The 25,096-nt window shown below is 42.5% G+C and overlaps 1 protein-coding gene across 3 annotated transcripts in view; it reads right to left on the bottom strand.

Moving 5' to 3' along the window:
• Window positions 1–25,096, bottom strand: part of ELAPOR1 (endosome-lysosome associated apoptosis and autophagy regulator 1) — a 298,128-nt gene that overhangs the window by 171,989 nt on the left and 101,043 nt on the right. For all 3 annotated transcript variants that reach the window (XR_012688102.1, XM_075195584.1, XM_075195585.1), the window contains exon 3: window positions 12,241–12,427. Coding sequence is in view for 2 of the 3 variants with exons in the window: in XM_075195584.1 (XP_075051685.1) it covers window positions 12,241–12,427 (187 nt within the window). In the remaining variant the exon portion in view is untranslated. The remainder of the gene's footprint in view (window positions 1–12,240; window positions 12,428–25,096) is intronic.

The following is a 25,096-nucleotide window of genomic DNA, read 5'->3' as shown; positions in this document are numbered from 1 at the left end:
TGCCTCCTCGTGTGTTCAGCTGATGCTGATTCCTGTTTGCCGTTTGTGGTTTCCAGACCACTTCTACTCCTCGTGTTCCTAGTGACTTCCGCAGCTGATTCCTATCCGCTGCCTCCGTGTATCTACAGTTACAGATTACTGCAAACTCTCCTGTCTTTCATAGTGACTTCAGCAGCTGATTCCTATCCGCTGCCTCCGTATATCTACAGTTACAGATTACTGCAAACTCTCCTGTGTTTCATCGTGACTCCAGCAGCTGATTCCTATGCGCTGCCTCTGTATATCTACAGTTACAGATTACTGCAAACTCTCCTGTGTTTCATCGTGACTCCAGCAGCTGATTCCTATCCGCTGCCTCCGTATATCTACAGTTACAGATTACTGCAAACAATCCTGTGTTTCATCGTGACTCCAGCAGCTGATTCCTATCCGCTGCCTCCGTATATCTACAGTTACAGATTACTTCAAACTCTCCTGTGTTTCATCGTGACTCCAGCAGCTGATTCCTATCCGCTGCCTCCGTGTGTCTAACAAGTTACAGATCTCTCCAACTCTCCTGTGTTACATCGCTACTGTTCCAGCTGATTCCTGTTAGCTACTTCAGCATGTCTACAGAGTCCTGCTCGTCTCAGCGCTCTAGTCTGCATTCTACCTGCCGTCAGCTGACCTGCTGCCTACTGCTTCTACAGTGTGTCCATTTGTGTCAACTTGCCTGTTAGCATCGAGTCTACGCTCCTCGGCTTCCAGCTCTGCTACATCGCTTCAGCTCTCCCGTGGTCTCCTGCTGTTCAATTCGATATACTACTGCTTCCTGAGTATTTTGTCGTCCTTGCTGGCCTACCTACAGTGCGCTGCACCTACCTGTCGCTTCCATTCTGCAAGGACTTCTCATCTCGTCAGTTCCCTGCCGCTCAGGTATCCCTGCAGCTATCTCTAACAGCCTGCTCATCTGAACCACGGTATGCATACTTCTCATTGACTGTGCTGGTGTATTGCATATCCATCTGGAATGAGTTGTTCTCCTCCGGAGTTTCCATCCTCTGAGACTATTGCTATTATTGACTGTGTTTCCTTTTGCTGGACTATTCTAGTGACTTTGTTTATCTGTGCAGTGCTGTCCATTCATTATTATTATTATTGTGTGCAGTTCAACGTGGGATCAAGTTCAGTGTACCCGTGTAGACTCTGCATTGCATTTATCTCCTCGTGTCCTTCCTCACATATATATTCAGTGGTACAACTTGCTAGAGGCAGACCACTGATTCCTGTTTCCCTGTGTCACCAGTTGCATATATCCTCTCACATAAGCAGTGGTACAACTTGCTACACGCAGACCACTGACTTCCCCGTTACCTTCACCTGGATTCCATTCCTTCACTACAGACAGCGGTACAACTTGCTATACGCAGACCGCTGACTTCCACCTCCTTATTACTCCTGGACATTCCTTCTCACTATAGCAGTGGTACAACTTGCCGTGCGCAGACCACTGACTACCCTCACGTGTCCTTGTCCATCCAGATCCTCGTGTTCAGTTACCTATTGTTTACCAGTGCTGCTAGTCATAGACTTTCTGAGCATTCTCTAACCATCTGCTGTTTCCAGTTCCATTATCACCCTGCCACCAGAGTATCATATACCAACTCTACTGCTCTGATAAGACCATCAGCGGGTGATACTGGGTAAAGACTCCTAGTGCCCGTGACAGTATAATTGGATGAATTAAAGTATATTGGTTAATATTGTTTTATCGTGCGATTGCGATCAGTATGCCACGTAACACGTGGCATGGCGCGATCCCGCTGTAAAATACCCACGCACACACTCGCACTTTCACATTTAGTTATTTATATATTTCATATTATAATGGTTCCATTCCCCAGTGATTTATGAGCAGATGGTATTTAGTTTATTTATATATATATATATATATATATATATATATTAATTAAGGTTATATGAAAACTCTAGTGATATTTAAGATTCAGGTTACAGGAAACATGTCTAGTATCATTTTAATCCCCTATTCATCAGCAGTTGTCCGGTTCATTCGTCGAAGAGATCGCACAATAAATGTTTAAACTGTTACTGACTGTGTATTGTGAATAGACTAGCTTAAACTGGTTTCTGGGCAGGAGAATCATCTGGAATGTTGACCCTCACCCTTGGAGGGGGTTGTTTGAACTAGCCTATGACCTGTTTACACTGGACCCTCCTGAAGCCTGGACCTATAGAAGCAAGCCACGTCATCTGCATTGTTTTCTCTTTAACACTGAGTGTATATAATACTGTTCTGCTGGTATTGGCTTCAGTCATTCTCTAACCACAGTATTATGGAGTGAAGTACTGTAAGCTGGTACCAGTGGAGCGCAGCTTAGCGCAGCGAAGGGCGTGGCGGTATGTATGTATATATTTGGTATCGGCTGTACTGTATTATAATTATGTATTGAACTGCTAAACTTTGCATCTGCTAAATAAATTATTTTGTGCTTTGGAAACACAAGCAATCGCTTAGACAATGCTTATTGGAAAACGATAAAATTACTTTAATAATTTTGGGGCTCGTACGCTACCGGATGATAAGCAACGCATACGGATTTCGGTTCCTCAACAAAGGGTGGATTGACGCGTAACATACGGGAAAGAACGCAATGCGTTCAAAACCTGTTGTTCATTCTGTGTTGTGAAACCGAATGTCCGTTGTTGCATAATCTAAAGTCGTGTTTAAACAGTCGTTTATATTTTGTTACATGTATAACATAATGACTTGCTAAAGCCTCTGAAAAGATATTACTATTGTTTGGGAAATTACTGTTGAAAAGACAGGGATATCGGTTGCTGCCTGACGAGGTGGACTGGATGACCGAGGTTGTGTTTGAAAAGAGAACACTATTTTAAGTAGTATGCGATATTTGGAGTAGCATACAGTGTTGGATTTTAAGTAGTATACAGTTTATTAGTAGTATACGGTGTGGTTTTAAGTAGTATACGGTATTTTGAGTAGTATACGGTGGGGTTTTTAAGTAGTATACTGTATTTTGAGTAGTATACGATGTGGTTTTTCAGTCCTATACGGTATTGTGAGTAGTATACGGTGTATTGAAGAAGTATATGATTTGAATAAGTAGTATACAACGTATATCGAGGAGCTGATATTCCTGTGGTTCATAGTGATATTTCTGTGTTAGGAGGTGGGTGGCGCAGCCTGATTAAATCGTCCATGGTTCTAAATCTTTAGTAGGCTCTATTTGAAAAGAGAACAGTTAAAGAGGCTTTTTTTGCATAGCGTTGAGAAATAGGTTATTGTTCAACATGGATGCTAAGCATACGCTAGAGATGGTCAATGTTATGCCTAAGGAAGGGCCGATTGATTCGGCGCGGTTTCTTATGTTTAAGAAATATGGTGCATACGCAATGGCGTATTGCGACAAATGGGTCAAGATGACCAAGGATTGTGAGAGACCTTTTCCAAAGATCGGTAGTTTCAATTCAGAGGTGTTGAATAATGTTACAGTTAAAGTACGGTTGATTAAACCAACAAAAACGAGAATTAAACATAGTGACTGTTTAAAATTGTGGCAACAAGAAGGGTACACGTGGCAAGGGAGCGCATGCACAGCGGAAGTAGGCGTGGCGCAAAGCGCGCACACAGCGGAAGTAAACATTGAGCAACGTGGAGCCCTCGCAGTCAAATGCGATTGGGGTGATAAGTACAGCCGATACCAAAAATTTTAAGAATGTAACCAGTAACTTGTATCCTATAATTTACGTTAAGGATAAGGTATCAAGGGAAGAAGGTGAACCCACCGTCATTTCGACCACTGCCCATGCTAGTAACATGCAAGAGGCACCACCTGGACAAGGAAAGGGAACGGTTCCACCAGCAGGGGCAGCGGCTGAAATTGGTGAGAATAATGTAGAGATTAATAGAAGGGGGGACATCCATTATACTGCAACAGCAAAACCAGCAACTAGTTCAGAATGTAGTGATTTAGTAGGTTTGCATCCTGTCCGCACAATAGCAGTTCCCAATGGAAAGGCGGACATAGATAGCGTAGTTCCCATAAGACATGTAGAAATGCATTGTCCATGGACTTGATCTGAACTATGTTCAATTATGTCTGATTTCCCAGATCCTAGGAAAGATTTAGCCAAGTGTCAGAAATTTGTTAGAGATTTAGATTATGCACATGAGCCAACTAATAAAGATTGGCAAGTGGTGTTTAGGGCCTGTCTTCCTCCCGGTACTGATATACAAAAGTTTATTAAGGATTGTATGTTGGAGGAAGAGAAGTCCTTAACAGATGATGATAATCAGGAAAATATTAAACGCATAATCTTTCAGTTGGCCATATACTTTCCTGTGGTAGTGGACTGAGGTAAAATTTTCACTATCAAACAACAGGATAGTAAAAATGCAGTAGACTATTTTTCTAGAGCTCTGATAGCGATGGCCAAATACACTGGGTTATCAGACATAAAGGATGATGTACACTACAGGGAAGTAGCTGTTTCCGTCTTCAGCCTCAGAGAAAATTTGAAAACAAGGGTGCAAACTTCATTACCGAACTGGAGAGGGATCACTGTAGATGCTCTCAGGGAGTCAGCTGTAGAACATGATAGAAATATAAATAAACAGAAAGAGACACTAAGTGATAGGTTAATGATGGTGAGTATCCAAGCACTAGAGGGACTGCACACACGACCACAGTATAACAACACCTGGTTTAAGGAAAAGAAACAACATGAGTTGAGAAAGTGTTTTAGATGCACTAAAACGGGACACCAAGCAAAGGACTCTACAAGGGCAATGTAAACCAGGCAGGGGTAAATGTTAATTTCTGGTAAGTATTAGTGTGCAAGTTTAGAAAGAGACTGATTTAAAAGTATATTTTGTTGTTAGTGCTGTTTTTTCTATGTTGTCTTGTGTTTGCTTTCCTGATCGCTGGCCAATGGTAAAGAATGAAAATGTTTGTTTCATTTGTTGTTTAAAGATAACTATCTTGTCTTTTCTTCTCACAGATAAGGGTAGACAAAAGAAATATAGACTTAGTGATTAAGGGGGTGGGATAGAGAAGTGGAAAAATTACTCTTGAAAGACAAATTAACAATGGATCAATTGAACACTCTTTATTTAGGCTGCAGTGGCTCATGATAATTTGTTTGGCTGAGAGTCATTATTCAAAAATGAAGTATGTACATACTTTGCTCTAAAATGTCGTTTATGTATTTCAGATAGAAACACCTGTGAGATATTAAGTATGAGTCACAAAGGGTTAATTTTTCCTCTCTCTATTATAAGTCAGGAAGTCCGTCACAAAGGTATATAGTTATGGTGATACCGAGTTCCATATGAGCTAACGACAGATGATACTGGATTGCACGGTTGACGTAAGACCCCCTAGTTAAGTATGGGGAGGGGTCATAGTTTAGCGAATAGCTAAGGGGATTAGTGGAATAAAATACAGCCATTTTTCCCCATAGTGTCCAATCCAGCTGTCATGTTTACTGTAAAATCTCCTTTTCTGCCTTTCTGTTTGCACTCAAATCCTTGTACTCAAATTCTCATATTCTTCGTTGCTCTCCTATTCTTCATTCTTTTCATCCCTGTTAGTATCTCTCTTCTCTTGTATAGAGATACAAAAAAAAAAAAAAGACATAGACACAGTCTCATTTTTGGGGCTAAGACATTTGTGACATCAGACGGACTCAGGAATACAAACACTAGATTGACATAAGTCACAGAAGCAGCTAGGGGTTTGATTTCATGTGTATAGAAGCTGCTGATTTTAAGCCGAAAGTTTTTTTGGTTGTGGAAATACGATTCACGTTTTATAGATAGAATATCTGTTTTTTTTGTCTCCTGTACAAAATGTGCCTTTATATGTATGCACAAAGGGTGGTTAGGAAATTTTCATGTTTTATATTTTTTCACTGTTAGACAGACATGTACTGGACACTGTTATATTTGAAGAAAGTGTTATAGAGATAGACCCATTTGCCCTTCTCACTTAGCCAAGTAGCTGAACATGGGGTACTGAAAATGGCATGTGAGGTGGCAGAGGAAAAAAAATCAATTGATATACATTGGTCTTCAGCATTTTTCTAGTCTAGGGGGCGACGTTGAGGTGACTGGAAAATCTTTTTATAGCAATACCAGCACATTAGTAGGACATTACATAGAGGACTTGATACAGTGACACAGTTACCAACTGAAGTAGCTGCTAGTAAAATCCACACTTACACACACGACTATACATGGCTGTCACACCAGGGCGAACATAGCTGTCAAATAGACAGCAGGGTTTTATGTGACAGCTGACAAATCTATGTTTTGTTTTTCGTTGTATTGTTTTAAAATGTGCGCACACACATATTAGTTAATATATGATTATTTGCGTTACCTGAAGAATTTCTCCAGTTGAAACAAATCCACGTCATCCAATTACCACCTTGCAGGATCCTCAAGTATGCACTGGTGTACTGATGAAATATATCTGGGTAAAGGTGTATTGAAATGTGTAATGTATTACTGGGTCATACTCAAAGCTTTTGTTATTCAATGTGATAGCCCTAGAGTTATAATAGGTGATAGGGGTATTCATGTTATTGATAATAAATGTATAATATATGAGTAGTGGTAACAAATTACATACTTTTGATTAGCCACAAACCAGTGTGAACATAAAGTAACGGTACTAGTTAGAACGAATTGAATAGAATGAGGGTTGAAACTTGATTGAAGTGGCTGGTAGCTTTGGCCACTAGTCCTCCCCACTATCAAGGTCGCTCCTAGGCTGCCTCCTAACCTGTTGTCTTTTGAAACGTTTTTGACTTTTCTTGTGATGAGTTTGTAACTGAGAGACTAGTCTAGACTTTGAGAGGAAAGGTAAACAGGGAGACAGCAACCGAGAACGTTCAAAACACTGTCTCCTGAAAAGTTAAACAAACTGTCAGGATGTTGGACAGGAAGAGTAAGTTGTGGATGTCACGGCTCTGAGGTTTTTTGCAGATCCCCTGCCTCACTATCGAGGATGGTGGAGGCAGAATACAATGATATTCACAGGATAAGTTCACGGCTACAAGCATCAATAATAACACAGGAGAAAGTAGTAGTGCTGCAACGTAGTATATTGAATGTTGGTACAACAGAAATAGATTATATATATATATATATATATATATATATATATATATATAGGCAGAGATAAATACACAGCAATTCGTAGTAATGCAGACACAATTCACATATGCTACTTCATAGTCGGTAACCCTTGGCAACAGCATGAGATGAGATGATATACAGTTCAACGCAGTGATGATAAACAAGAACACGAGGATCCAATAGAGAACCACACAGCAGATGAACGTGAGTCACTGGTACAGCATACAGTCCAAACAGAGTAGTAAATAGAACTTAGCTGATCCGAGAGTAGATGTGACTCAACATAGCAGGTGGTACTGAAATCGCTGATTCTTATTAAGTAAAGCAGTAAGCGTTAAACATCACCCAAGGACTTGGATGAACACTGACACGTGCAGTAAAATGTTGCCTAGAAGTAGCAGGGACGTGAGTAGTATCTGAATCATGCGTGGAACTACAGGTAGCAGGATTCGTTGTAACTGCAATGGTAAGTTCGCTGTAGTATGGAGCAACTGAACAGAGACATGTAACTTGAGCCCAAGTACTAGCCACCGGCATAACAAGTAGTTCACAATAACAGTCCAGTAACCAGGTAACAGCAGAGTAATGATAACCTGTGTCAGACGTGGAACTACAGGTGACAGGTAACTTTATAGTAGCTCTAACAGTGAGATGCAGCGATCTTAGCCAGCCAGCAGTAAAGTTGAACCAATAGATAAAGCACAGGTTTAGCAACAACTCACGATACTCGTTCAGCGTGCAGATGAATAGCGGAGAGAAGTTCCAGCTTGCAGGTGAACAGCGATGAGGAGTTTGCAGCTTGCAGCTGAACAGCAGTGAGGAGTTTGCAGCTTGCAGGTGAACAGCAGTGAGGAGTTTGCAGCTTGCAGGTGAACAGCAGTGAGGAGTTTGCAGCTTGCAGGTGAACAGCAGTGAGGAGTTTGCAGCTTGCAGGTGAACAGCAGTGAGGAGTTTGCAGCATGCAGCTGAACAGCAGTGAGGAGTTTGCAGCTTGCAGGTGAACAGCAGTGAGAAGTTTGCAGCATGCAGCTGAACAGCAGTAAGGAGTTCAGTCCAGCAAGCAGGTAACGGACACACGGAAGGAGAGGTATACAGCCAGATCCAAATGCAATCAAAGTAACACGAAGAACAGGCAATGAGCCCATAACCATGGGAGGTTAATATAGTGCTCCAGGACAAATGAGGTTCGGGAGGAGGTCCAGATCACAGTAGCCAGGAACACCTGTGAAAGTAATGTCTCAGAGGCAGAAGCAAGCAGGCTCATGGTTCTTAAAGGGAAAGTCACAGCGCCATCACCTAACTATGGGACCGGCGTGTGACAGTGGAACAATAATTTCCTAGGCTCAGGTTTGACAGACAGGTACCAAGTGTTGACGACCAGCACCACGTCTTTAAGGGTAGCAGAGAGATACCGGTACCCATTCCATCCACTGCAGAGGAGCCAACACCCAGAGAAGCTTTTCAATTACACTCATGAATCTGTTCTGGGAGGCCCCGAATGCAGTTAGCAACACCTGAGCCAAAGACTAAAATAGTTGTCCAGCATGAAGTGGTAGTTTTCTGTGTTTCTCTCATCTCATTCTCTTTTCAGGACAGTTAATTCTTTCAATTGGGGACAGGTGACAGAGGCTGTTTCAAATAGTGATATTGAGAAGTTGGGGATGAAGGAGAAGTTGGTAGCACAATCTGTCCAGCCAATTACTCTATTCAATTCAGGGGTAAAGGAAAATTTGGAAACCTTGGAGCTTGGAGAAAGTGCGAGGGGCTATTGTCTGAGTAGTATGACGTCCGTAAGTACGTTGACCCCATAGTTGAAGAGAGGTACATCCAGCGATGTCAGTCCAGTAATATTTGGACTTGAGCAGGCATCCTTGAGAATGATTATCATTCTTGGGTGGGTAAGGTTTTAGACCAAACTAAGTGCTGGGTGTGCTCTCACATGCCTCAGTGTTTATATCAAGTAGGACTAGTTCTCTTTCCACTAAATATTCCTGAAGTATCCGAATTATGGGGCGGGAGGTCACTCGGGGAAAGGTAAGACAGCTAAGACCCTTAGTCTGGAGTCTCCCAATATTTGGCAAGACGATCACTGTTTCACGTACAAAGAAACTTGAGTATTAGGAGACTGGGAAGAACGAACAGACAATAGCCTGCCCCACAAGTGTTGAAGAAAGGAAATGATGATATTACTGGAATGTATATTGTAACTCAGGTTTATGATGTTATTGGTGAACATGAAGTGTTTAAATGTTGTCTGAGCTTAAAGTCATGCGTTGGACGGACAAACCCGTTAGACATAAAGAACTGTAGTAGAGTATTCTATATTGTTGATACATGTTCTATTGTACTCTGTACCATTCCAAATAATGCATTACATGTTTTATTGCACCCTTGAAGGGCATACAAAAAGGTTATCTCTAAGCTCCAGAGGTATATGGTCTATAGTAAAAGTAAAAAAAAATAAAAAAATTGTTTTGAGGGTTAAGACTCTCTCTTATGATAACCTGTTTAGCTCTAAAGACAGCGTGGTCATACACCAAGGGGGACTTACATTACAGAGCAATGAAACGTGGTACTGAGATCCTGCATATAAAATCTTTAAGGTGATAGTTTATTATACTATCAAAGGTACAGATTAATTAATTTATCTAATTGGCCCAGTAATTATCCCTGTTGCTCCCTCCAAGACAAATCCTGAAAATATGACCTCTTGGGGGTACTTTATGACTGAGTTGTGAAACACAGATCTAAACTAACAGCTGTTTGAATCATGGCCATACCTATTTGTGGTTACGTGGTGACGTTCCGGGTCCCTCCCTGTTCCCTGTTGTCGGGCGTGACGTCATCACAACCGACATTTTCAGTGAGGAGCGCAGCACAGAGGAGTCACGACGCGAAGGACAAGCAAGCAAGGAAGAAGGAAAACAGAAAAGAAGAAAAAAGAAGAGAAGGAGGCGATAGAAAGGTGAGTGAAGGGGGGACAAATAGGAGAATAATAAAGGGGACAGTATCTGATGCGGGGGGGGGGGGGGGGGGCCCGAAGGCTCATGATGAAGGGGGCAAATAGAAGTATGGCAACAACAGTATTTAGTCTTTTACACACATTCGCACAAACACGCACACTTGTAAAATAGTACACATTAATGGTAGTTGCAACACAGTCATTTATGTCGAAATATAGTAGTATTTATGTGTAATAGTATAAGTTATATGCATATCAGTAAAACATATGGTACACGTTGAAGGAATCAAGTCATGTGTGGTATCATACTAATCCCCTTCGCATTTCCCAGTGTCCGGTTCACTCTGTGAAGGGATCGCAGAGTGCATACGCAAGTTATTAATGTTAAGGAATTATGGACTATTATGATGAGAAATCTTGGCAGGAAGATCAGAACCCATCCCCTGGAGAGATGACCCCCTCCTTTGGATTCCTGAGCTTAAACTAGCCTATGATCTGCAACCCTCTGGACCCTCCTGATGCCTGGACCAATAGAAGCCAGCCACACCTTTGCATTGTTTTACTGTATCTCTGTTTGCATATAAGCAGCAGCTCCTCATCCAGAGTTCAGTCACCTAGACCACAGACTTCAGGACTGAATGACTGTTCACTGGATCCAGAGCGCCTGCGATAAGTAACGGCTGTACCTACTATTATTTCGCTAAGATATATATACTGCTACTTTTTGAGAATAAATCTTTGTGCGTTGGAAACACAAATCGAGATTCGATAATCGTTATTGGATAGCAACAAAACGCTCTTAACAAAGGGACAAGTAGGAAAATAATAAAGGGCAGAGTATCTGATACAAGGGCGGGGGGGACCGGAAGCATGATGAAGGGGGCAAATAGGAGAATAATAAAGGGCAGATTATCTGATACAGGGGCAGGAGGGGGGAGAGACCAGAACAAGGATGAAGGGGCAAATTGAAGAATAATGGAGGGCACATTATCTGATACAGGGGGGGGGAGCAGAAGCACGATGAAGGGGGACAAGCAGGAGCATAATGGAGGACATAGTACGTGGAATAGGGGCAGACAAGAAGCCCCGTAGATTTGTAAGGCGCCATAGTGCTCAACAATGTCATAGAGTAGGGAAAACAGGGCATACATAAAACAGTGACATACAAGGTAGACAAAATAAATCCAGACATGAAAACAAAGGGTAGAGGAACCTACTTATTAGAGAGCTTACATTCTAAGTGGAAAAGAGCACAGCTGATATAAAAGATGCGAGTGTGGCTCAGAGTGGAGATTGGGACAACAGTGAGATTAGTGTGAGTAGTGTTATCGGGGATAAGGTCACCTCTAAAAAAAAGATGGGTTTTGAAAGAGTGTCTAAAGAATTAAAGGCTGTGGGAGAAGTCTTGCAGGCGGGAGTGAGAGGTGGCTACCAGAAACAAGACAAGTTGTAGGTCAGAGGTAGATCTAAGAGGGCCGGAGGGAGAATATTTTGAGATGTATTTGAGATGTATAAAGGGGTGGTGTTGCTGAGGGTTTTGTAGGAAAGGGTGAGTGATTTGAATTGGATTCTGGAGGACACAGGGCATCAGCAGCAGCATTTAGGATGGATAGAAGTGTGGCTATATGGGTGTCAGGTATGCCAGATAGCAGGAGGTTACAAAAGTCAAGACAGAAGATGATGACAGAATGGATAAGAGTTTGGTAGCATGGTGAGTAAGAAATGGGCGTATTCTGTCAATGTTTTTATATACAAGAGTTACAAAAGTTGTTTCTGCAGTATCTACAGATATTTTTATCGATAATTTACATTTTTATTCTTGTGAGTGGATGTGTAGGTAGGGGCCCCACTGCACTGCTTGCCCGGGGGCCCATAATGTTAAGATGGCCCTGGCTTGCATCACATTCCAACTGGATCCCAACTTAAATAAGAGTGGGTAAAATCATGAAGGTCAAAGATACTGATCTCTGTGTCATGATGTAAGTGCTATCCACACAGGCAGCACACATGGTATGGCATACAGATCAACTGGGCTTCATCAGGATTTTATCACAGAGGGCCATACTACAATATAAACATCACACAATAGCTGAAACAGGAAAATGATACTCACATACTGCAGTTTCCAGTGGCTCCATAATCTGCTCCGTACTGGTTGCTGGAAATGCTAGTGAAACCATGTGGAAGCTCTGCCCATTCGTCAAAATGGACACCTGTACCCAGAGAGTATGTTCCTTCTCCACAAGGGGTACATTTCTGTACTGTCATATCTAGATATTGCCCCGCAGTGCAGGAGAAAGCTAGGTCAGAAAGAAACAGATGTTAATGATTGTCTAATAGAGTCATGTCCACCTTTATTCACAGGAGGCTGTGCATAGACAATTGTGAAGACCATAATTCACCCTCCTCTGACCAACACATTAACAAACTGTACAGTATAGAGTGGTGTCGGAGACATCATAGCTATATATTAGCATATTACAGCCTAGGACATTTATGCTTTTAAACAACAATATTTAATTATATATAGTATCATACAGCAATATATCAATATATGGAATATATATCAATATTTGGCCTGAGTTTTTTGTAGGTGTCTTAGGGAAATATTAGGAGTCAACACTCTCACATGGCACATTGGGGCAGAGTAAAGAAACCAGGTGCAGCAATGGCACTGAAGAGGAATAAGGGAGGATGGTCGCTAAGCGGCCCGATGCAAGTTGCATGAAGAAAGGGGGGCAGACAACAAAGTCCGTCCTAATTTGTTACACCTGAGCAGTGCAGGTAGCCACTCAGGGAAAGGAGGGGGTGAGACAGGAGGCAGGACAAGGTGAGGGTAGTTAAAGGAGAGGGGGAAGGAAGTTTATTATACATAGTTTTTCAGTCTTGTAAGGAGTCTGAACAACCCTCTGGGTCTCCAAGGATTTTAAATTAACAGACGAAGACCAGGAGGCTCTAGACCAGGGCATCAGCCCTGGGGATAGTAAATATGGATTCATAAATTCAAAAGAAAGATAAAGAAATTTCAATGCGGCAAATTTCGGTATTTTATAGTGGGGGTAGGGCTATGGTGCCACGACAACATCACCACACGCGCAGTTAACATGCCTTATTGCTCTGATTTATTATTGATTCAACCAAATTCATCCTATGTGGTCAAGAGTGTGTAAGGTGTCCTAAATATTGAATAGCATGGGTTTGAATATGTTGGCTAGCACAGACTTAATAGGGTTGTCACATCACACCTATAAGCACGATATGCAAGCTAAACCCCTACTTGCTATATGTTTGTTTATTCACCTGGGAGGTTTATGTCCATACAAGCAAATGGGGACAAGGACATAGTACTGGGAGGTGTCATATTACATCTAACTTCCAGTGCTATTATGCCTGAATATACACATTCACTGCTAAAAGATTGCTTAGCACTAATAAGTTAATATTTCACAAGGACCCTGTGGTCCGTAAATTTGCCTAAGTACCATTAAAGTTGTCGGATAACTGAAAAATATTACAGTATTTCAGAAGTCCTGCTGATTGGAGAGTTTAGCACAACTCGTGGCAAAAAGTACACAAGTGTGCACCATACGGCTAAAACCTCATCTCTGAGCCACCCAACATACTCATAGCAAGATCTGGCCTTCAAGGTGCTAAGCAATGGCAGCAGAAGCCGTTGATGGACATTACAGAGTTCACGCCCGGTCCAGCGGGTCTCCAACACCAGCACACCAGACAGCTGACGCCATGCCCAGCGCAGCGGCCTGTGCATCATCTCACAGGGGTAGGTCCATCAAAAAACTGATGCCATGTCCAGCGCAGTGGGCGGGGCATCATCTACGGCTGATGCCATTTCAAGAACGGCTAAAAGGTCATTCATTGGATTACAGGGGAAGGTCCACAAAAAGCTGACGCCAAGTCCAGCGCAGCCATTGGTGTATCTTCTATGGCTGACGCCATTTACAGCGCGGCCAGAAGGACATGCATTGCATCCTAGGGGAAGGTCCACAAAAAGCTGATGCCAAGTTCAGGGCAGCCAGTGGTGTATCTTCTACGGCTGATGCCATTTCCAGTGTGGTCAAAAGGACATTCATCGCATCCCAAGGGAATGGTGAGATTAATAATAACATTGTGCAAAATTATAATGTACAATTGATTTTCATGATGTAGGTAATGCTAAGGTTAAGGTTAGGGATGTTTATAAAGATTGAGAGGGCGTGGGTGACAGTTTAGGTGACGATAGTTTATCCGATTCAGAGAGCAAGCAGTAAGGGATAATAGGAGGAAGATGAAGCTAGTGGGACCCGGGTTGGATGCCCACACAGGCCAGGGTGTAAGTTCTCCCACACTTGCCTTAGATGCGGAGGAGGTCACCCGTCTAAGGCATGTGACAAACAAGACAAAATGGCTCAGTCGCGACCCGTGCAATTATGAAGCTGAATTTTTGAGGGAGTGCTTTCGGATACCTATCGAAGGGCCAGTTCATTCGGGTAGGGTGGGGAATTTGAAATCTGCCACTTTGTTCCCCGGGGTTTGGCGGCTAAAGTTAGCAAGGAAGTTGCGCTCAGGCACATGAGCATACCTTATCGGGACTTGGTGGTGTCCTTGGTAGGGGTGGTGCCCAAGAAGGCTGCAGGAAAGTTTCGACTCATTCAGCACTTCTCATTTCCCCATGGCTTTTCGGTAAACGATGCGATCACGGAAAAGTTTTGTAGGGTCACTTACCAGTTCTTCCTTAACATGGTGCGGGGTTTTGGTGAGAGCGCATTGCTAGGACAGTTTGACGTTAAGTCGACTTTTCAATTCCTACCGCTTCTCCCTGACTATTTTCCCTTCATGGGTTTGAGGTTGGATTCGGTCAAGTTGGATGATGGCTATTATGTAGATAGATGCCCCCATGGGATGCACGGTTTCCTGTGCATTCTTCAAGAGTTTCAGTTCATTCCTACATTGGTGTCTGTGCGGGCACAGGCTATCAGGGAATCCCCCATTACCTGGATGATTTCTTGGTGGTCTGGCCTGGAGATGCCGCTACCTACGAGGAGATGATGTTCTCAGTAATGGACCTTTTCCATTCTTTGGGCATTCCAGACACTAGAAAACGGAAGGTCTGACAATGCGGTTGTCGTACCTGGGTATCGAGATAGATATGGTCTTGGGCCTCTATCGGTTGCCACTGGACAAATTAAGTATGCTGCATGGGGCAATAAAGGAGGTTCTGGGGCCCGGCGGAGTGACGTTGCAGCAGGCTCAAGTGTTGTTGTGGAGATTCAATTTCACTTGCCGGGTGAGACCTATGGGACAGGTATTTTTTCGGAAGCTCGAGCAGACGACGGGCAGGCATAGGCGCCCGCATGGTCGAATCCCTCTCTCTGCGAGATTCGGGAGGATTTGGCTGTTTGGGAGCTGTTCCTCCATGACATTAATGGAGTGCGGTTATGGCCTGCGCCGCCGGTGTCTAGCCAGGAGCTGGAGCTCTTTATGGATGCATCTGGGGCGGTGGGCTTTGGGACCTATTTTGCAGGGAAGTGGTGTGCTGCCTCATGGCCTAGGGAATGGGTGCTGTCCGGCTGGACAGCTATTCCGACACTCCTTGAAATTTTTCCGATAGTAGTGGCGGTTGAGCTTTGGGCAGACAGGTTTGTTGGGAAACAAATAGTTTTCTGGTGTGACAACCTGGGAGTAGTGCAGGTTATCAATAGGCAGAGGGCCAATTCACCTCCGGTGATTACGCTTCTGCAGCGGTTGGTATGGCGCTGTCTGTCCTGTGACATATGCTTCCAAGCTCAGCACATGCCTGGCGGGGAGAAAGGATTGGTGTATGAGTTGTCCAGGGGGCAGATGGAGAGGTTTAGGACTTTGGCACCTGAGGCATCCCTAATGGGTTTACCCTGTCCCGCTTATGTATGGCAGATTGTCAAGCCGACATACAGGGGCTGGCCGAATCATCCCTTGCTCCTACGACTCGGAAGTAGTATTGTGTCGCTTGGAATGAGTGGTGCACTTTCCGGAGCCAGGGCCATGGCGGTGAGGAAGGTGGGGACAAGTGCATGCTCACATTTCTCTGGGCAGGGTTCCAAGCTGGCAGGTCTAGAGCTGCTATGGCAGGGATATCATTTTTCGCTAGGCTGCGGGGGGAGACGGATTACACCAGAAGCTTTTTTGATTTCCAGGGCGCTCAGGGGTGGGGCGAGAGAGCGCCCGGTACCTTCGGATCAGAGGAGGCCCATTAGCAACTCCTTGTTCGGCAGCTTGTTGGACGTGATCCCAAGGGTGGCACCATACAGCTATGAGGTGGCTTTATTTTGCTCGTCCTATGTCATGTTATGTCATCTCTGTGTGAGTGAGCTAATTGCGTCCTCCAGATCCTCCCCCCTTTCAGGTATTGTGAGGAAACAGGGTGCTACTGAACTAAGAACTTTGTATTCATTAGCCGTTTCTCACAGTTTAATGTACTTTTTAATCCTTGGCCCAGTCTAAGTATATACACCTGAGCATTGGTGTATTATGTGTATTATTATTTCATGTTATTAGGCAAATATTGCCCTTGCTCTTACCTGCAATATTGTATGTAGTATAAATATAAAGAATATTGCCCTACTGTGTGAAAATAACCAGCATTCATCATTTTGCTAGTGTTAGCTAATGTAATTACCATTTGTGTCAAATGTCCATTGTTATGAGGGGCAGCTTAGATTTGGTTTGTAATTAGAACAATGTCTGAGTTAACAAGGTGGCAGCCTAGGTCAACAGATTATCTGAGAGGAAATGAGGTTAGAACTTCTAAATGATATGCAGTAATATATTGGGTGAAATAGCATTGAAAAATGTTTCAATATGTATCAATATAAATGTTATTGTATGAAAATGTATCACAGATTCAGATAGCGAAACACTGCTGATACAATGTGTCAAAAGTCTTATTGTTTCATGTAAGTGTGCAGTGTCATTCCCTGCTGTAATATTGTAACCCCATGTTTAGTGCATCCAGTCAAAACAGCTAACTGATTTAAGCCATTATATTGTATAATCAAGGTAACAGGGACAGTATATCTAGCAGCTAAAGCAGTGGATCCTAAACACCCCAGGGAGCCACGGCACCCAGTTTGGGAACCACTGAGCTAAAGTGTCCCTGCTGGAAGGGCGAGGTTTGAGACATTTGACCCTACTTCCTTGGTATACAGGGAAGAATATAGGGAAAGCAGAATGTCAAGGGAGCTATTCTAGCTTGGAGAATCCTGGTGTACAAGACATCAGCGAAAAGGACTCTAGGCCAGGCATCATGATGCCGCTGGAGGGAACCCTACCAGGACAGGGTCGGTGTGAGGCAGTAACCCAGGCTGGGAGACACCATAACTGTTTTGCTAATCGGTAGTGGTAATATTGCGGGAGGATAAGACTCTGAAAGAGACCGAGATTATTACTTTGGAGTGCTGACTGTGAGAGGCTGCTGGAAGATACATGCTACCATTTACCCTGTAACTAGTAAACGTCTTGTGGTTGTTAGGAACCCCTCCAGCCGGCACAACACAACCCGGAGTCTACTCTGCCAGTCAGGTGTTCACTGGAGCCCCTGATGGTGGGGACAGACTGGGCTGCAGACTGACAGAGGGTCGTGAAGTGTGTACCGGCTGGGGAGAACCCAGGCAAGAAGAGTCAGGTCCACGCAGAGGTTAAAGGCCGGCAGCAGGTAACAGTAATGATGAACAAGCTGAGGTCAGAGGTCACAGGCAAAGTAGCAGAACGGGTAAACAAGCCAAGGATCAGGGCCACAGGAAACACAAGCGAAGTCCAATACGAAGCCAAGAGTCATACGCGGGAAGTCAAACGTAGATACAGGATACAGGAACTGGAACAAGCAGGTCAGCAGACTGGAGCACAGAAGCTATAACCGGCAATGAGGCAGCAGACCTCATTGCCTTAAATACAACCCACAACCAATCAGAACCTGCCCCTAGACAAGGCCACACTTGTAGGCTAATTGCCAGCACCTAGCAAGACCAATCAGGGCTTAGCCCTGAAATCCACACCTGCAGGCTAATGCCTGCTAATTCAGCCACAGGCTAAATCTGCCTGATTGTCCCTAGAGCGCATGCGCGCCTGGCTGCCAGGACACGGCGCTGAGGAAGCGTCCGACCGTTGCCTTGGCAACGGTCGGGAGTTGGAAGGAAATGACGTCCCGGTTGTCATGGTGACGGCCGGGACGTTGGGACCGACAGGAAGCGAGCCGCGGCGGCTGTGAGTACCGCCGCGGCTCGTGACAGTGGTGTTGTGCTGTAGTAATAAAGTCTTATTTTGGATATATTCTGGTCTACCCGAGTGAGTTGAATCCCAGAGAGGGTAACTGCCATCCCAGCTAAGGGTGGTATCCTCACAGATATGCTTGGGCAACTCGTGGTTTTATCTGGCAATTCTGTGTGCTGCAAGGTGTAGAAATCTAAATCAGACCAGCTGGGGCGAGTGCGCTGGATTACAATGGTGGGTTGCTCTGTTTGCCCGTTTGCAATAATCAGTCGATTTGCTTCCCTGAGGCCGAGTGGGACTCTCCCATGGCTGGTGCATGGCGATGGTTACCAATTTTCAGTGGCGTTTAAGCATACCATGACGGCCGTGGATATGGATGGTTCTCAGTTTGGCACACATTCTTTCCGTACTGGGGTCGCTACACCTTCTGTGTTTGCTGTCAGGGCCTGCTATAAAGGCTTTAGGCAGGTGGAAAATTGATGTGTATAAAAGTTATGTACGACCCTCTCTTCTTCCTTTTCTTCTCAACTGGCTCTTGCTGCTGTGGGGGCACAAGGTTTCGGCTGCTCGTGATTTTGGAGGCAAGGCACAAAGGGATTTCTCCATTTTTTCTTCTAAAAAGTGGGCCTGATTGGCACTTGGCACCACAAGGTTTTATGGTTTTACCTTCACTTGTGCTTCTGCTCCTCTCTTTTGTTTTCCTTCTTTCACTTTGTGGGAATGTGCACGTCTCGTCTTGTGTGGTGGACTACTGATTACAATGGTTATGGATGTGAATGCTTAAGTCTCAAGACCATTCTGGCCTTTTTAGTTTCTTTCACATTTGCCATTCACGTTTCTTTGAAATGTGCTTGTGTGTGATGTATGCTAATGTTTATATTTGTTATTCGCTGCCTCTTACAGACTACAAGACCCCGCGGCTGATTTGGGTGTTTGGACACTCGTATGTTCATTGGGCTGCGTTGCATAGGGCAGCAGGGGACACATCTTCTATTCCAGGGTCGGTAGTGGTCCAGTGGATAGGTCAGAGGGGTTTACGGTGGCCCCGTTTTAGGAAACTCCTGGTAGACGAGGTAGCAAAGCGAGGGGTGCCCCATGTTTTGGTAGTTCATCTAGGAGGGAATGATTTGCGATAAGAAAAATCTGTTGATCTTATTTTCTCGATTCGGTCTCAGTTGGCTTGGGTGCGTGCCTCCTGGCCTGACCTTATTATATGCTGGTCTGATATAGTGCCTAGGCTGAAAAGGCACTATTTCTGATGGCAGGGTGGCCGATGAGGTACGGAAGGTTAACTCAGTGATAGCCAGGTTTACTTGATCGTTGGGTGGTGAGCAGATTGAACACCAGCTTATTCGTTTTCAGAATCCACGTCTTTATAGACCAGATGGTGTGCATTTGAGTGATGAAGGCATGTTGTTGTTCATAGTGGATGTTTATAAGGGCATGGCAGAGGTTTGTAGGTGTGGTGTCGGGCCTCGGCTCTAATGGATCCAGGCGGGGCCGGAAATCGCAGTGCAGTTGGTGGCCAGTGGTAAGGGCACATTAGGGTAGCGGGCACACTTAACCCACCTTTTTTTGATGGAATTGACTATAGTCTCGGTCCAAGTACCGCCCGGGCGGGTTGGCTTGTGGTTGCTTCCGTTAGCCTAGAAAGGGGATGGGTTCTGTAGTGCCCGGGGTGACCGCCCCATTTAAGGTAGATATGTGCACCTGGGGTGTGTTGGTTGTCCTCCGTTTGCAGATGTCCAATGGTAAATGCTGGGGCATGCTGGTTTGCCTGGCGGATTTCAAACGGACTGCTCTCTTTTCTTCACCACCATACCTTTACAAAATAAATATCTTTGCTTTCACCACATTTAAATTGTTGTGTCATTTACTTTATGTTTAGTTAAATAGTGTAAGAGTTTAAGGGAAGGAATGGATGTCAGCTGTTAAGCATTTTATAATTGGTTGCGTTTCTGTAGAGGGTACCCATATTAATTAACACATATTAATCAATTAGTATACTTTCTTCACAGTTAAAAACAGGTAGTTAATAATTACTTCCAGGTTAGGACTTTTAAATACAATGCTGTATATAAGTACTGATCTATTATTTCTAGGAACTGTTAGAAGCCATGGCAGGCACTGCCCAGCTCAGGACATGGCTGCTCAAAGCTAGATCACTGTTTCTGCATGGCTGTGCATTTCTCTGAGCTGTTTCATGTTTTCTTGTTACTATGGCTAGGCTACTGTTGGTTTCTACCCTGGACATCGCCATCTTTGAATGCTCAGTACCTGCAGCTGAGTGTGAGAGACGGTGTTTCAATCAAGCACTATATATTCTGGTTTCACTGTCTCTCAGTGCTGGTGGTCATCTGGCCTTCTGATACCAGTATGCTCAGCTTCTGTGTACCTCCATTATTTTTGTCTCCTGCCTGTTAACAAACTTCTGCCTGCCCACAAATCTTGCTTTGGAAAATGAATTACATTTTGTATCTGCCTGTGAAACAGACATTGTTTTGTATCACAGACTTGTTTGTCATCTACAAGTGAAACCTACTTTACTTAACAGATTTTAACAGAAATGAAAGCTGTTTGAAGGCAAATGGTTAAGCAACTCTCTATAAGATAGATATAATTAATAAAGTATTTTGTGCAGTTACATTTTAGAGAAAAGTGAAAAAGATTTTTTAATACCTATACAATACATAAGTGGTGCTAATATATATTTATATATTTCTGTAAATAAAATCTATATAAATGGTGAGTCATTGTTTATCTGTGAGCTCTGACGTCAGTGTTTATTAAGAAATCATGTGCATTATAAGGAAAAAAGCTATAATACAGTAGGTATAATCTCCCTTCTAGTGTACGAATGAAAGTAACAAAAAAGTAAAAAATATGCTTACAAAATCAAATAATACATGCTTTCTTCATTGATCATGCATATATCAACTACAAAAGAGAATCTGAAATCAGCCAGTGGCTAATTAGTGCTAGTGTCCATTACCATCATCAGCATGTATTTGCACTCAGGCACCCACAAGTGAAAAGGCTACTGACAGACCTATGTGCCTATCTCCCTTAGTTTGTAATTACAAGAACATGCTTGTATACTCTGCATTTGCCTGCCCGTTCCCTCCCACAAGAAGTGCAAGTACCAAATCTGCATAAGAATATTTTCTTACACCTATTTTTGTGAACATTAGCAGTATTAGTTTGCATAATTTATACTACACAAATAGGCGTATATGCCCAACTCATTACTTGAAAGGTTAGTTGCATGGTGGTATCTGCAGATTCCTTGAAGTGTAGTTATATCGACATGACATCTCAGCTGCTTCCTAACTGACATGATCTTCCCTTAAATTAATTAATACAAATAAACCATTTCTCTCTGTCACACTACATGGATTCATTTTTTAGTGTTAATGGATAAAGTACTATCAAATCTTCTCCTGTTTTACTGTGCAATACTTTTTAAATCTTACAGACAAGTATCTATTTAAACTGTTAAAAATCTTCCTCTTTTTTTCCTATGCTCTTTGTCTCATTAACTATCCCTGTCCTTAATTTTCGTTTGGTTTTCTCTTTGTCTGTCACTAATGGAGGAATTCAATTGACCGCGGTATTTTTTTTGATTTGTCAGCGTCAAAAAAATAAAACTATTCGCATGGGTTTTATGACCTGCGGGCGCAACCGTTTTTAAGTACCGCAGCGTAAAAAATCTTACTATTCAATTTAAAAAGAGGTAATGCCGCCCCTGCGCATTAACCATTGGTGCTTGCAAATTTTTTTAAAGGGAGTGAACGGGAGGGTTTAAAGCAGTGATCTATAATAACAAAAATGCATTGTAATACATTTGTATTGCATTACACAACCTTCTATTTTATAATATCTACATACAGTACTTTTTGTTTTTACTATACTTTTTGGTATTTTTTTTACTATTGTCGAAGTGAAATCATTGGATGAAGTAAACCAAATTAATTAATATTTTTTTACCATGCGATTGTGATTAATACGCCACGTGTTATGATACAATCGCACGGGTTCATAACATACACAATTACATTCGCACTTACACTTGTAAACAACTTGTTTATTTATGTATAGATATTATAGTAAAAGGTATTTATGGTTCAGGTGTTTTACAAGGTATAGAGTTTGGTCTGGACAGAGTAGCGATTGCAAGATATAAGCAATATGAGATTAATACTCAAAAGTACTTTGAGTGTGGGTCAGTTTGAACTGGTTATTCAGAGTGAAAACACGTGGACAATAGTTGGGGAAGTTGCCCTTCACCCTTTGAAAGGATCAAATGAACCGACCTATGACCAGCAGGCAACTGGAATATCATTAACCCTGGACCAATGAAGACCTCACTAAGGGCTAGATTTAGTAAGCTGCGGGTTTGAAAAAGTGGGGATGTTGCCTATAGCAACCAATCAGATTCTAGCTTTCATTTATTTAGTACCTTCTACAAAATGACAGCTAAAATCTGATTGGTTGCTATAAGCAACATCACCACTTTTTCAAGCCCACAGCTTAGTAAATCTAGCCCTAAGTGTTATCTGTATACATAGAGACATCATCAGTGTTTTTTCTATACTGAAGCTACATATAAGCATGCTGGCCCATTTTTCAGTCTCTGATCCTGACTACATGTGACCATGACTAGGTGAAGCACTATAAGGAAAATGTAATGTATTCAATGTTTTTATACTTTCCTGCTTTATTGTAACATCTTTAATGCATAATAATGGCCTGCTGTAAATACTGCTATATTTTTCAATTAAATATCTTTGTGCTTTGGAACCACAACAATCGCATTGGACAATGTGTTATTAGTAAGCGATAAAATGACTTTAATACTAAGCAAATATCTATATCATGACAAAACACATTAGTACATACATATATTAATTAGTGATTATGTGGTTATTAACTTTATTAAAAACACTTTACATGCTTTTTGTAAAAAATAAAAAAATAAATAAAAAAAATTCACTTTTTCCATGTTATGCATTACTGAGAAACATAATTTTTCTTTTTTTTTTTTTACATCATTACATGATTTCAATAGTTTTCTTATCTTTTGAATTTTTTCCACAGCCATGAGAGGTGCGAGATAAAACTGACGACTTGACAGTTTACCACAACGCACTAAAAATGTATTGAATAGCTTTTAACGCTTCTCCCTCCCTCCTTATACTTCTGGATCATCTACTTGTCTGCGATTGTACCGTTTTTGCTAACAAAACGGTGCGTTAATAATAGATTTGAATAAGGGCTAAAGTTGACGCGTTCCCGAATGAGTGAAAACCACAGCGGTGTTAAAAAAAATATTACCGCTGATAATTGAATTCCCCCTTAATGTCATTTTGACTACGGCCACTTATCCACCCACCTCCTTTTTATCAACTTCCCCCTTATTTTTCTTTCCCTGTAATTGTTTCCATCATCTCTGATTCATAATAAAAACTGTTTGCTCTTTCCTTTATTGATCCTGGTCTCTCCTTGCTCCTTTTCTTCTCCACTCAGTTTTTTATAATTCCTCTCTCAGACCTCATTTAGACTATAGATGAGCGGGCTCGGATTGCGCTAATCCGAGCCCACCCGAACAGTACGGATCCGACGGGTACTTCCAACGGCGAAATGAATCGAACACGATGCTATGACATCCAAGTCTCGCGTCGGATCTCGCGAAACTCGGATGTCATAAATTCACCTCTCACGGCCGCCATCTTCATTCTGGGTGAGATCACCGAAGAGGGAGGTTGTAGTTTGGGAGCCCCTGTCACTCTGTTCTGCTTATTGAAGTGATTACTTAGTCCTGTGCTATGTCCTGCTGATCAGTTTGGTTTAGTGGTGCTTTGTCCAGTGCTCTGTCCTGCTGAGTCCAGTGCTCTGTCCTGCTGAGTCCAGTGGTGCTGCCTGTATCCTGTGCTCTGTTCTGCTAAGGCCATTGTTATTTTAAAATTATTAAAAAATCATAAAAACAAAAATATAAAAAAAATATATAAAAAAATTATTTGAAAAGTGTAAAAAAAAAATTGTAGTGCAATATATTCTTGCAGTCCAGAAATATTAGTACTGCAATATTTACCTACGTTCACTGTTCTTGCAGTCCAGAAATATTAGTACTGCAATATTTACCTACGTTCACTGTTCTTGCAGGCCAGAAATATTAGTACTGCAAAATTAAAATACGTTCACTGTTCTTGCAGTCCAGAAATATTAGTACTGCAATATTTACCTACGTTCACTGTTCTTGCAGGCCAGAAATATTAGTACTGCAATATTTACCTACGTTCACTGTTCTTGCAGTCCAGAAATATTAGTACTGCAATATTTACCTACATTCACTGTTCTTGCAGTCCAGAAATATTAGTACTGCAATATTTACCTATGTTCACTGTTCTTGCAGGCCAGAAATATTAGTACTGCAATATTTACCTACGTTCACTGTTCTTGCAGGCCAGAAATATTAGTACTGCAATATTTACCTACATTCACCGTCCTTGCAGTCCAGAAATATTAGTACTGCAATATTTACCTATGTTCACTGTTCTTGCAGGCCAGAAATATTAGTACTGCAATATTTACCTACGTTCACTGTTCTTGCAGGCCAGAAATATTAGTACTGCGAAATTAAAATACGTTCACTGTTCCTGCAGTCCAGAAATATTAGTACCAGAGATTAAACTACGTTCACTGTTCCTGATTGGTTTGTTAAAGTGCGA

The sequence above is a fragment of the Mixophyes fleayi genome, chromosome 2, assembly GCF_038048845.1.
Source record: "Mixophyes fleayi isolate aMixFle1 chromosome 2, aMixFle1.hap1, whole genome shotgun sequence".
Taxonomy (NCBI): domain Eukaryota; kingdom Metazoa; phylum Chordata; class Amphibia; order Anura; family Limnodynastidae; genus Mixophyes; species Mixophyes fleayi.
Note: the sequence above shows the minus strand (reverse complement) of the source record. Positions and strands in the feature narration are given on the sequence as shown.